General features: G+C 39.6%; 1 protein-coding gene across 1 annotated transcript in view; it reads left to right on the top strand.

Moving 5' to 3' along the window:
• Positions 1-13,945, top strand: part of MONOS_1607 (vacuolar protein sorting-associated protein) — a gene marked incomplete at both ends in the record, with an annotated part of 29,037 nt that extends 15,092 nt beyond the window's left edge. Inside the window, one exon of the mRNA XM_067868979.1 lies at positions 54-13,945. Coding sequence (XP_067731934.1) covers positions 54-13,945 — 13,892 coding nt within the window. The remainder of the gene's footprint in view (positions 1-53) is intronic.
• Between the last annotated feature and the right edge of the window lie 46 nt (positions 13,946-13,991).

The following is a 13,991-nucleotide window of genomic DNA, read 5'->3' as shown; positions in this document are numbered from 1 at the left end:
TAGAGAAATACATTCGAAACATTTTGATTCCATTACCGCTGTTGATATGTCAGTGAAGCTGCCATTGCTTCAGATCGAACTGGTCGAAGGGTATAGGCCGTATCGTCCAACAGTCTCAAAGCATCAGCTCGCTCTTCTCAATGCTTTTTATAATTCATCTGCTTCTGTTTCTTCACAGCCAGTTGGTAAATCCTCCTTTGATGCTTCGCCTGCTCCTTCGCCTCCGGCAATGTATTCTCCATCGTCTCCTGCTTCATCCCTTCCATCTTCTCCAACTGAATTGCACCGAAGTTCAAAGCTATCTGAGCCATTCCATTCTCCTGGCTTTGAAAATGAGCTTAATTCAGGTCATCTTTCTGAACTAAGAGCAAATGGACAACTTCCTCCTTTATCTCCTACAACCATATCAAGACCTGCTTTATCATTCCACCAGTTGACTACTGCAAGCAATCACTTAGATCAGTTTGTTGAGAATTCTCAACAAAATTCACCGTTTCCTAGCTCGAAGCACTTTGCTTCTTCTTCCATTCGTTCAAAGGAAATTACTTATTCTTCACTTGCTTGCTCGAATATATCCGGAGTGTCTGTGAAAATGCAGATGTTTATGGATCAATCACTTTGGATGCTTGCAACAATTGAGTCAGCAAGCATCAGAGATACGAGGCCTCGCTACAGCGACAAATCTGTTCAAAAGCTTATCCGTGCGTATTCAGAACAGGCTTCTTCCACTCTTTCATCTTCTTCCGCTTCGTCTTCTTCATCATCATCATTTGCATCGCCTCATTTTTCAAATAACAGAGCTGCAAATATAAACTTGGAATATCCATTTTCCCGCACTCAATTGCCAACTCTTGATGGATATAGTTATGTATTATCTTTTGAAAAACCAACTACGTCAACAGCTAAGCAATCTTCGGTTTCAAATGTAACATCACCTTTGCGCCAAACTTCTTCATCTAATAATCTTTCTCAATCTCAGAACAACCACCATTCACTGCCTTCGAAAGCATCTTCCTCGTCACAAATCGCAAGGCCTTCACAAACTGTCAACTGCATTGCTGCGGCAATCTCAGCTTCTCCTCTTCTCGGACTTGATGTTCGTGTTGGCGTGAGTTCGCCTCGAGTGCTGATAAACATGGAATTTGACATGGCTGTTGCAAAGCTTGTGGAGGATTATGTGCTTCGCATGTCAAAAGCAATAGAAATTGTTCAAACTGTTATTGAAGCTGAAATAGCAGAGAACAAGGCAACAAAGCTTGTTGTGGATAAATCTGCTCTCCCAATCCCATTGCAATCAGTTGACAAAGCGATATATGGATACACAGGGATCATTGCTCCTTCAATGCTGAATAAAGGAATATCTTCAGAAGAAGAAGAAGAAAACTTTGTTCAAGAACATGTTATTGAGAGAGTTAATTCGCCACCTTTGATTTCAGCTTCGGGACGGACAATATCTCCTTCTCGAAAACAATTACCAACAGATTTCAATGCGACCAAAGGAACATCATCAACTATGCCACCCCAAGAAAATGACAAATTCTGCCAAAGAGAGCAATCTCAAAACTCTTGGAACGGATCAACATTTAGTCGTTCTTCATCTTCTGTCTCTTTAACAAACTATCAACAAACAACGAATATGGGTTCACATTCACGAAGAGGAACATTGAGCTCTTTGGAGCCCTATCCGTATTATTCATCGATATCAGATAAACAGTCAGCAAATTCGATTCCTTGTTCCTCTTTTCCTCCTCTTCCATTCATTTCCTCTTCTGTTCGAATAACTCTAACTCTTATCAACGCAGAAGCATGCCTTGTTGCCCAGCCGAAAAGCGATTCTTCTTCCGCAATGATTGCATCAGCATCTGTAACACTTGTGTTTTCAGAAGGACCTTCATCAAATAGCGAGCTTAAGAAGATCTTAGATACAAAAGGTGAAGACTCTGTTAACAGTGACAAGTTGTTTGAAAAAGAGGAGATTGAAACAATTTCCGAAATTAAAGAAGTTGAGTCTGCTGCTTCTCTTACTTCAGTCGAAACCATGTCGCTGAATGAAACAACAGCAGATATTATTATGCGATCTAGAAAAAATACATTGAAAATGAGACAGCAGCAGCAACTGAGAAAAACTGCTGCATCACCAAATAAGCGAAGGTACCAGGAAAGTTGGATTGAGAAGCTTTCAAGATCTGGACTGAATTTTGTTCCTCTTCCTTTTCAGAGAGGTGGGACTAAAATTCTCTTCAAATCTCCTTTGCCATCAACTTTGCTCCAAAAGCAGCCTTTATGCTTTTCGTCAATTGCCACTCAATCTTCGACGGAGGATGCTGAAAGAAATCCAAATGAAAACAATGGACTTCGTGAAATCCGTAGATCGGAGTCATATGCATCCATTTCTAACACGCCTAGAATGACTTCTCAAACAACCTCGACTCTCTTTCCCTCAAGTGCATTTGAGTCATATTCACATGGTTCATACTCTTCCCTTTCGTCTTCTTCTTCCCAACTTCCTTCAGAAAGGCCTCAGTCAGCCAGACTAATGGGACATTCGCATTCACAGTCATTGTCTCCTTCTTCATCATATTCTGTCCCGCCATACAATTCAATTACTAACAGCTGTTCTTCACTTGAAGCTATAACATATGTTCCTCCAAAACCAAATGCTAAGCCTAACAAACAAAATGCAAATACATCAAATGGACTTTTTACAACACCTAATTCTCCAACAGCCGTTGCACATTCTTTGTCAACACCACCAGAATTCCTTCCATCGATACTTAACACATCGCAGAATTCAATTCATCCACTTCCTCCAATGTCACACAGCATTCCTGGTCTTCAGACAGCTTCCACTCCTGCGTTTATAGGCATTTTGCCGCAGGCAGGAACCCGATCACATTCTTCATCTCCGTTAGTTAATTCTGAGGCATCTTCGGCAAAAGAACCAACGTCGCCTCTTGAATCGTCAGGGAATAATTCAGAAAGCAATGGAAATAAAAAGAAAGTTGAGAAAACAAAACCATATCTTTATACTGATACTCTTTATGTTGAACAGGAACTATGTTTGAAATTGGCTGTAACGAATGCAAAACTTTATGAAACGCAGATTCGCTCTCAACCATTTTCCGACAGTAATAGCACAAGTTATGTCTCTGCAAAATCTAATGTGAATTCATCAGAAAAGAGGCGGAACGGAAAGAACGCGTCAAGTGAAACGGAGCCTTTGAGAACGATAACGTCAAATATTGATGTTGTTGTTCAGTTAGATGCTATCTTGACAGGAACAACAACATTGTATGAGAATGTACACATTAGAAATCCTTCATTTTCTCTTTTGCTGCCATCTTCGCAAGACAATACACCATCTAAGCAAGTTTCAAATGGAAAGCACAGAAAGCGAACACATTCAACTGATTTGCAGAACGATTTCATGTTAGTATCTGCAGAATCTTTTGATTTACATGCTCCTCAACCATTAACACCTCCAGCTGAACAAGTATTAAGGCAAAGTTTGTTAAGTCCTGCTAGCGAACCCGCAACCAATCATGATTTAGGAACAAGTGATGTTTTGAATGAAAAACGAATAACTTCCGAGGAAGAGCTTGAACTCACTGATGGAAATGAGAGTGTAGACGATTTTGAACTTATTTCGGACGACGACGATGACGAAGATTTTGATGATGAAGATATTATTCAGATTGTTGATTCGGATGAAACAGAGAGAAGTTCGTTCAGAGACAAAAGAGAAAGGAGTAGAGAATCACATTCGAAATCAATCACTTCTGTTCTTGTCCCAACGCAAATCTTGCCAAACGGAATGTTCGCTCAGGCAATTGTGAAAGTGCCGCATCCTGTGATAGTTGGCTTCAGCATGGTGGACATTATGTGGATCGATCACCTGATAGAAGTTGCAAATGCTTTAGTCGATGAACTTGGCTTGCAACAAAATTCTGAAAGTGATTACGAAAATAGAGAAGATGAAAGTCTATCCAGCGAACAAGTGTCAGATTCTGATGAAAAGAATCTGAGAAAAGAGAAAAAAATAAAGATATCGAATGCTGCAAAAAACAAGAATTTAAATGACACACAAGTTGCTCCGTCAATGTCACCAACTTCACTTGAGATTATGTCAAAAGTTACAAATGCATTATTGCAAAAAATGGATGATAATACAAATTTCACAGAAAAAAATACAGCGTTAAGCACAAACGATGAGACATTACATAAAGATCATATATTTAAATCTCATTCATCTTCTCAAATTTATCATCATTCTCGTCACATTTCTCATTCATCCACACCACTTCCGTATCAAAGCAAGGAAAAGCTGCTTGCGGCTGCTCAAAATACTTCGTTAAAGCCGAATGCTCCATTGTGGAGTCTCCCTTCAAACGTTTTCAGCTCTCCATTTAATTATTTTGATTGCCTTGCATTCTGGCTGTCACATGCTTTGCTCTTTGTTTCTGTCGATATTCCTCTCGTTACTTTGCATCTTTTTGGAGACGGATATGCAAGTGATGGAGCAAATGGGCTTTTCAAACTAAACTTAAAGAAGTATCGTGTTGAAGCTGCACTTGTTGGCTGCGGAGATAGCCTTCTTGTCGATGAGCAGATCATCCCAATGGAACACGCATCTGCAGAAAATTCTAAGTCAAATTCTCAATTGCAGCATTCTTCTCAGGCTTCAACTGTCTCTTCTGATATGATGTGGAAAAACCTTGAAAAGAGAGACTCATTTTCGTCGTATTCTTCCTTATCGTCAACTTCATTGTCATCTTCACCATCTCTTGTTCCGCTCTTCACAAACGCTGCAACACCTCCTCGACCACAAATTCCACAAATGCTACAACCAAAGATGCTTCAACTGCAACAACAGCAGCTAAAGAAGTTGACTTCATTTTTTGCTTGTTTTTGTCTTGGAGAAATGCAATTCAGTGTTGAGTACTTTAACAACAGAGTGATTGCTTACGAGCCTTTGATCGAGCCGTTTTTGTTCAACTTCCACATCACTCCTCAGCAGAGCGTGGAAGCCACACACCCAAATCTGATGGCAACAGTGCGCTCTGTGGGAACAGCCCAGCAGACGAGCCCTGCAATTGGCCAACTTTCTTCTTCATTATCAGCTTCTTCATCTCCTCACAACAGAGAGCAGTCGCAAAGTTGTGTTCCTTCTGTGCTTATGAAGGCTCTTAATTCTCTTTCTAGCGTTGCTCCACCGTTTTCCACGTTATTCACTTCTCTTCCATCTGTTGGCAGTTCAAAGCGTTCTTCAAATCTGCCTTCAACATTACATTCTGCTCATTCTGATGATATTTTCGAATGGATCTTGGCAAGCGTAGTAACAGATATTGTTTCACATTCTGTGGGAATCTCGATCTTGACACCTCTCAGGGTGAACATTTCACCAGGAATGGTCAGGGCGGCAGGGAATTGTGTGGATTTCTTTGTGAACAGTGGAGTTTGGAGAATGAAGAATAAAAACAAACATACAAACAAACAAAGAGAAAAACGCTTGAAATCCTTGAAGAATAAAAATGATGAAAATGGAAGAAAGAGCAAAACTTCAAAAGAAGAAGAAAATACAAATGTTCTCAACACATCATTCACTCGCAACTCAAATGGACCAGCTTCAAAGATTTCTACAAATCAATGGGAAGAAAAAGTTGAAGCAATAACACCAAGCACAGATGTTTTAAAGAGTCACCAAATAAACAACACTTCTCCTTTGGAACAGGAACATGCATCACCGCAAAACAATGCTTCTGTTGAAGGTATAGATCAACAACCTGACTCAAATCATGCAGCATCTTCTTTGCAAACAAGTCAAACAAAAGAATTGATAAGTTCTTCAGAGATGAATTCTTCGATTGCTCCTTGGCACACTGTCTCGGCTGTCAGGCCTCAAAAACCACCAGACTTTGTTATTCGTAATGCGACGGGGTGTATCGTTCGATTTGCATTGCCAAAGCAAACATTTCGCCTTAAAGATTCAATTCCAGAAGCAGTCATGGTCGAAGGAGAGAATACAGATAATGATTCAAACAAAAGCATTGCTCATCTGGTTTCTGATGCAAAAAATGAGTCCATAATCCTGAATGATTCAAATAACGCTATTTCTTCGAATGATGAATTGCTCGAAAATAATCAGAATCTCTCTTTGGATACTTTGCAGAATGCAACGAAAGTCCAACAAAATAAATCAAAGGCGAACGCAACAGTTAAAAAAGCTTCATTGTTTGATGAAACGGAATATACAATTGTCCAGCCCTTCATGGAATCTCCATTACCTTTTACTCTTCATTCCCAAACAAATAAAGCACAATCCTCTCCTTTGGCAAATGGGTCAATCAACTTGGATGGACAAACAAATGAGACTTCAGCGTCATCTTCATCACGCCATCATACCAGCAAAGCTATTATTTTGGAACTGGAAGATTTTGACCCACTGCCAATTGTTGATCTCTCTCTTTTGACGGTAGCAGTGTTTCCGCTTGTGGCGCGCACTGGTCGTGAAGCTGGGACGAGTGTTCGTCTGCAAATGATGAGCAGAGGCAGTCAGCGAGTGTTGTTTATAAGCAGTCCACTGATGATCACAAACTACACAGTTCTTCCAATGAAAGTGTTGCTATGGAAAGAGAAGAAACAAAAGGAACAAGTGCAGTTATACTCAAATTATACTCAAAAAGATCAAATGAACTCAATAACAAGTTCATCAGATCTTTCATCAACTCGACATTCACAACCGCAATTTACTGCCAATTCTTTCAGAAATAACCCACAGCATTCTGCTTCTTCATCATTGCATTCATCATTTGATCCTCAAAACCATACTCTTATAACTTTACCAGTTATTGCACCACATCAGTCAGCATTTGTTCCCGTCAAGTGTCTTCGCCATAAGATCTCCTTTGTACCTGTTCATGGAGCAGAACAAGAGGGATTCGATCATTTGAGTGAATGGGAGCAGTCTCAACCTCTTTCAATTCCAAGGGCAACTGCCGGAACAAACACATATCTTGTGTGCTCCGCAATTGAAAGAAATGATAAAAACGAAAAGAATGATGCTTTGGAAACAAAACAAAAACAAGATAATTCAAACAAAGATATTTCTGATGTAAATATAAAAAAGAAAATAGCTGCATCTTCGATGAAATATGCTCAAATGTCTCCGGTTGAACTATATTTATCTTTGTTTGTTTCGAGCGAAGGCTACGAAACTGTTTCTTCAATGGTCAGCTATTCAACACTTGCAGGTGAGACAAACAAAACTACAACACAATCATTTTTCTCATTTTCCACAACCGGCTCTATTACTTCATCTTTGCTCAGAGTTGCTTCTTCTTCTGGTAATTCTCCATATCCAACGTTTCATCCAGCAAGCTCATCATCAATGGCATTTAGAGAAGGATCGCCATCTTCGTATTCCTCTTCGTCTCTGTCACCAGCAACGCTTCAGTCATCTTTTATTGCTCCAGCGTCTTCTGTGCGCAATATGATACTATCATCTCCTTTGTGCATTGAAAACGTTTTACCGCTGCCAATTGCCGTTGAGCTTTTGATTCCAACAGGAGAAGCGCTTGCTGCTCTTAGGCAGCAGCCGGACGAAATTGTCAGAGGAAAACAAAATCGCTATATCCCTCTTCCACCAGATTCGAGGCAAGAACATTTGAATGAAAAGACTTCATTGAAAAGCAAGCAAGAAAATGAATCAGAAGAAGTGAAAGAAGATGTGCTATCTTTGTCAGCAATGAGAACATGCTTTCAAGTTCCATTTCGGTATCGAGCGAATCATTGCTATCCTCTTATTTCATTTTATTCCCCACAAACTTTTCCATCAAGCACTGGATGCTCGAAATCTTCAACATCAATTTCGAATTCAATGAGTGAGGGATCATCAGATTCAGCCCATAGTTTGCGACGAACCTCAAATCTAATGTTGGAAGCTTCACATTCGACGTTGATGTGGGAACTAAAACCAACTGTATTGCACAGTGTTGTCGCATTCATTGCTCCTGGATCGTCGATTGGATTGTATCACTTCCCAATGATGGGCGCAATAGCTGCTCGTGTCTGCTTTGCAAAGGGAAAATTGATAAGCACAATCAATTTTGAAGGAAGAAACATTAATTCTGAAGACAAAGAATCTGATCATGAACAAATAATCAAAGATGAATTGCATTCAAAGGAATATGTCAAATCAGAAAACAATGAAATACAAGGAAATGAATTTGATACAAACGAACCGATTCAAAATAGTATTTTAAGCAGCTTTTCTCCTTTATCACCGCATTTATCGGGTAATTCGCGAGAAAAACAAACTGAACAAGATCAAAAAAGAAAGAATACAAAAGCAAAAGGAATAAGCGCTTCTGAAGATTTCTCAGACACGAAGCAAGAATTTTCAGAGGGAGCCTTTTCGGAAGATGAATCAACTTCATCATTCATGCAATTACCATCTCAATTGATAAAGAAACGAGCCAAAAAGAAGAGAAAAGAAACTGTTTCTTTTGATTCAAAACGGCCTCCTCAAAAAAGAATGTTTCATAGAACCAAACAAAATGATAGTGTAGTCTTTGAATTTGGCGATATCTGGTCGAATCTGTTTATTATCCACGAACACCCAGAGAAAATAACACCAGCACAAATGGTTGAAAAGATATTAGAAGAGCAGCGCCAGATAGCCAAACGAGCAGGAAAGAGATCTTCTTCATCAAAAATTGGTTCAATGTCTGTGAATGAAGAAACAGAACTTGGAGATGCTTCTGACATCCATTCAATTGTCAAGGAACCACATACACCTCGTTTGCTATTTTTGGATCAAGTAACACTTTTTATGGAAACAACTATGCAAAGGAGGATGCGATTTTTGACTTTCTTTTCTCCTTATTGGATTATAAACTGCTCTTCTCTTCAAGTTGTCTATCTTCAGGAACCTCCAAAGATGCCTTTTATTCATTCGATGACTTCATTCAATCAGTCAAATTCAAAAGAATCTTTTACAGCATCTGTTCCTTCTCAGTCAGTATTCAATCTTCCATGGTTTCTCAAGCACTCAACCAAAGGCACAACTTCCATGGATCAATCTTCAGAGCACACACCAATTAACGACTCAATTTCGATCACACCTAGACAAGTGTTTCCCCTTCCTTTTTCGTTCCATACACAAAATCCAACGCCTACACCAAATTATCGAATGAGCTTAAGGTTTGCTATGCCTCAACTTGGAGGAAGCTCTCAGCCTTTTTCTGTGGATACTGTTGGCACATGCGAAATAGTGACTGTTAACGATGGAAAGGTATTGCACGAAATGGCAGTTGCTATACAGCAAGCAAAGCCTCCATTTGACAGGACAAAGACGGTTACAATTGCACCGAGGTTCTGTTTTGTGAATGAATGCGATGAGTATGATATTTATGTGCGTAGTTATCTTACAAAGCATGAAGAAGAACAGATGCTGATGGAGGCACAGAAGAAAGAACAAATCAGAAAAAAGCAGATTTCCGTGCAGAATCAGCAACTTCATCTTTCAACAAATGACTTGGCAGATTCTCAGGCAGAAGGAGTAATGAGTCCAGCTGAGGCTATTCGTAGCAAACAAACACGAGACGAGTTTTTAGCAACTCGCGGACTTGCGGCTTGCGCAACGGATGCAAACGAAGTTGTAATGAAACTTCCAAGCGATAAATCTGAGGTTGGATGGATGTGGTTGAATTCTGAGGGAGAAGGGTGCACACGGAAATGGATACAAATTGCAATCAAGAAAAGAGAAAAATTAAAAAACAACGAAAAGGAAGATATTTTTTACAGCAAAACAGAAAATCAAAAGAAAGAAATGAAAATTAGAACTCATGAGAACAAAAATGATTTTGATGATCCGTCACAACCTTCAAATATGAGCGACGAAGAATCAAGCTCTTCACTATCTTATCATGATATGTATTCATTATCTGATTCTGATAGTTTGCACTTACACAGCTCAGTTGAAATAGATGAAATTTCGCTTGATTCAGCTGATAATGAAAACACCTCATCCGATATCGAAACAGATTCTTCAGTAACATTTGCATCATTATCTTCAGAAATTGAGCTTTCCAAGAAAAGGAAGTTGCTGGATCAGAGGCAAACAGATTCAGATGCAAAGACCATTACAAATGGAGATGAAACCAGTAGTTTTTATTCTGCAAATGTAGGTAATGCAATGCCGTCTTCTCGTGTGTTCCATGCGCATACTCCTTCTTTCATGACTGTATCAACTGTAGCAGAACATCATGCTCTTCGTTGGTCTGGGCCAATTGACCTGAATCAAACAGATGATTTGACAATTCTTCTATACACATCTCTCGATATTAATCCAATTCCATTTGTCGCATTTTCACCAAATTCTCCTTCAAACATTGTATCGAATAATAATTTAAAAAGCAGCACATCGAGAGCTTCAACTCCGACTCAAATGTCTTCAGCTGATCCTTCCAGGCCACCATCAGCATCTTCCCACCATCACAGCGTGAAACATCAAAAGCTGAATGATGAATCTCAAAGACCGCTTTTGGTGCATTTGAGATCAAGAGAACATCCAGGGACCAAATCATTACTCATGACCATATCGTGTGAAGAATGCAAAGAACACTTTGGAAGAGAAGGCTTGAATTACAAATCTTGGGGCAAAACATCAAAGAAGCAGAAGGTTACACAAAGGCAAATAAGAAAAATAAAACAACAGATGAAAAATGAAAAATTACAAAATATGAATAGAACAGCTGTAAATGAACTTAAAAATGAGAATAGTCTTGATGATGCATTCCACAAATCGCAGGTTCAAAGTTTGAGGAGAAAATTGAAAAGAATTGAAAACCATGTTTCCAGAAATAAAGCAAATGGAATATCAGATAACTTGCCTCAACAATCTCCATACATTATTAAAAATCGAACGCCATTCCAATTTACAATTATTCAGAAAAACACTCCTTCTGGATATGTTGACATATCAGCGTATTCTGCTATTCCATATGCATTGTTTGATCACTCTGCTCCTCCAATTGTTATTGTTCACTTCCGTCAGCCTCCTCCACCACCGCCACATCTTCACACATATTCTCATTCATTTGCTCCAATTGTTTCTGAAAACATTCGTTCTGGAACACCTTTGCCACCACCTTCTCCTTCTTTGCTGACGTATTTAGGATCTTCACTCGATGACTTAACAGCTTCATCTGATAAATTAAAACGAACTTTATCTTCAACTCAAATGTCGGCGCAAACATCATCTCCATCGAACAGACGAATATCAGCGTCACCTTCTTCTTCTGTAATAATGGCTCCTCTTTCCAATTATTCGTCTGAATTGTGTCCATGTGAATTTCGCGCTTCTGAAGTGCCAAATGATGTGTTTATAAACTTATCAGAGTTAAAGATGACACCACCTGTCACATTCGTTAACGAAAGAGGAAGGGTTTGCGGGTACTTGTTTGTTTGCTCGACAGACGGCATTCGTCGTGTGCTGGATATTTCAATGGTTACAGAAAGCACTCCTCATCATCTTATCGCCATGAACAATAAACGAAATCACCACAGCACCATTGGAAAAATCGAAAAGAACTTCAATAAATCTCGAAGAGGATGGTTAAATATAAAGGAATGGAAAGAGAACAACGCAGATCAAGAGTTAGAAAATTCGGGCAGCAAAGATCTTCAAAAAGCAAATAATGGTTCTTCAATGAAAATTTCAGGATTAAGTATCGACCTTTCTGTCCAACGTATCGAATTATCTTTCATTTCAGAAATTGGAGATAATAACAGCGAAAGTGCTTATTCCGATAGGATGAATCAAATTGGCATGAACAACAACGTTAGAGTTCTGAGCACTCGTCCTTCTGAACTACTTCTTTTCTCTGTCAGTCATATTGATGTTGGAGTGGTAGAGCGTGATGGATGGTGGTCACTTAATGGAGTGGTCGGAAGAGTTCAGCTGGACAGTTTTCGACAAGGAACGCTGTTTCCAGTTGTGTTCAGCGGAAGAGTCAGTGGTAAAGAAGGAGAAGAAGAAAGGAAGAAGAAAGAGGGAATGATTCATTTTGAGGTGCATGGATTGAAGAATGAAAAGGCTTTTGGAGGAGAACTAAAAAGATGGAACTTATTTGGCGTTGAAATTGACACGCATTTCAATCCAAAAGTTACAGCAAAAGAACTGAAGAAAAAACTTGTTGGTGGAGGCATTGGAAGAGTGCTGCTTATCAAAAAAGGAGTTTTAACTGTGTCAGTTATGGACATTTGCATCGAGGAACCATTTATTGTGCGATTAACAAAATACGTTGAAGAACTTGGAGTTATTGAGCTTATAGAGAATATTATGAAACAAATGGGTATGATTGGATGGAGCGGTGTTGACTGGACAGGAGAAGGAAACGGAACAGGAAATAACTACTTCAGTTTGTATGAAATGGGAAGCGCAATTCCTCAATTGTCAGGCGAGAATTCAAAAGAAAAGAAGAAAATCGAAATCGTTCAGAGGCAAAATGAAGAAAGAATTATGCAACAAGTTCTAATTGAGAACTTTAAGATTTCTGAGACCAGAATTCACATTCTATTTAAAACGACAGGTGATCTTGGGATTGGATCGGCAAACGAAGAGAAGAGCAGCGTTTTGAGAAATGTAGCATCATTTTTTGGTGCAGTTATTGGCAATATTGATTCGATCATCACAGTCGATTCTTTGTCTCTCGTTCGTGTATCGTCATCTGCACTGCATGTTGCTACATCTCTTCGACGCCATTACACAGCAACTTTGATGAAAAATTGGTATTCACTTTTGTTTGGAGTGGAGGCAATTGGAAATCCTGTTGGATTAATGCGTGGCCTGAAAGGAGGGGTAACCGATCTTATGAGTGAAACTGCTCGTGGACTGAAGGAAGGGAGTGTGTCAAGCTTTATCAAAGGAGTGGGAAGTGGAGGAAAGAAATTGATATCAAAGACATTATACACAGTGAGCAATACAGTCACTTCTGTATCATCTGCTGCGATGCAAGGTATATCTGTGCTGACTGGAGAGCAAAACCAACAGCAGCCACAAGAACCAACTCAAACAGGACTTAAGCAAAGAAGCACAACTCCTTCAACTGTGATTGCTCCAAGTTCAAATCCGATTGAAGGGCTCGGAAAAGGCGTGACTGCTTTGCTTAAATCGATGGTTAAAGGAGTCAGCGGGATTGTGAAGGAACCAGTAAGTGGTGCCCAGAAAGAAGGTGTGAAGGGTCTGTTTAAAGGAATGGGGAAAGGTGTGATTGGTGTTGCGTTGCAGCCAGTGAGCGGGACGCTGTCGATGGCTTCACACACGATGGAAGGTGTGAAAGGATGGACGGCTGAAGACGGGGGAAGCAGCGTGTGGAAGAAGGGTGTCAAAGGAAGAGTGCGGACAGAAAGGTATGTCGGTGGAGACTGCATCATTGGATGCTACAACGGAAAACTGAGCGAGGCGCTAAGTGTATTTCGAGATGTGGCGACATTTTTTGAGGGAGAAGAACTGCTGTTCAAAACAGAAGTGCGACAGACAGATAAAAGAGCTGTGGTTGTGACTTCTATCCGGATACTTTATATTATGACGAATTGGAGCGATTCGACGAAACATAATCTTGTTTGGTGCCATGATCTGCAATCGATTGCATCTTTATCTGTAAAAGGTAATAATATCGAAGTTGTTCTTCGCTCTCCTTTTATTTCTTCACTTTCGAAAAAACCAGCTGAAAATGCTGCTTCTTCAAAAGCATCTCAAATATCTTCTCCATCTCCATCTTCTTCTTCTTCGTCAATTTTTTCAATGTTCAATCGAAGTCCTTCCCAGGATCAATCCCATGTTGTAGAAATTATTGAGTGCGAGGATTCTGGGAGAGCTATTCGAACCAAAGACCAGATTGAACAAGTCATGGAAGATAAGCTCAAAAGTTTAAACGAATAAAATGCGTATTAGTCACTCATTTTTTAGTTATCAAAATTTTTATGTA

This window comes from Monocercomonoides exilis, assembly GCF_001643675.1.
Source record: "Monocercomonoides exilis strain PA203 chromosome Unknown scaffold10-1930038, whole genome shotgun sequence".
Lineage (NCBI taxonomy): Eukaryota > Preaxostyla > Oxymonadida > Polymastigidae > Monocercomonoides > Monocercomonoides exilis.
The sequence above is the reverse complement of the archived record's forward strand: the minus strand, read 5'-3'. Positions and strand labels throughout refer to the sequence as shown.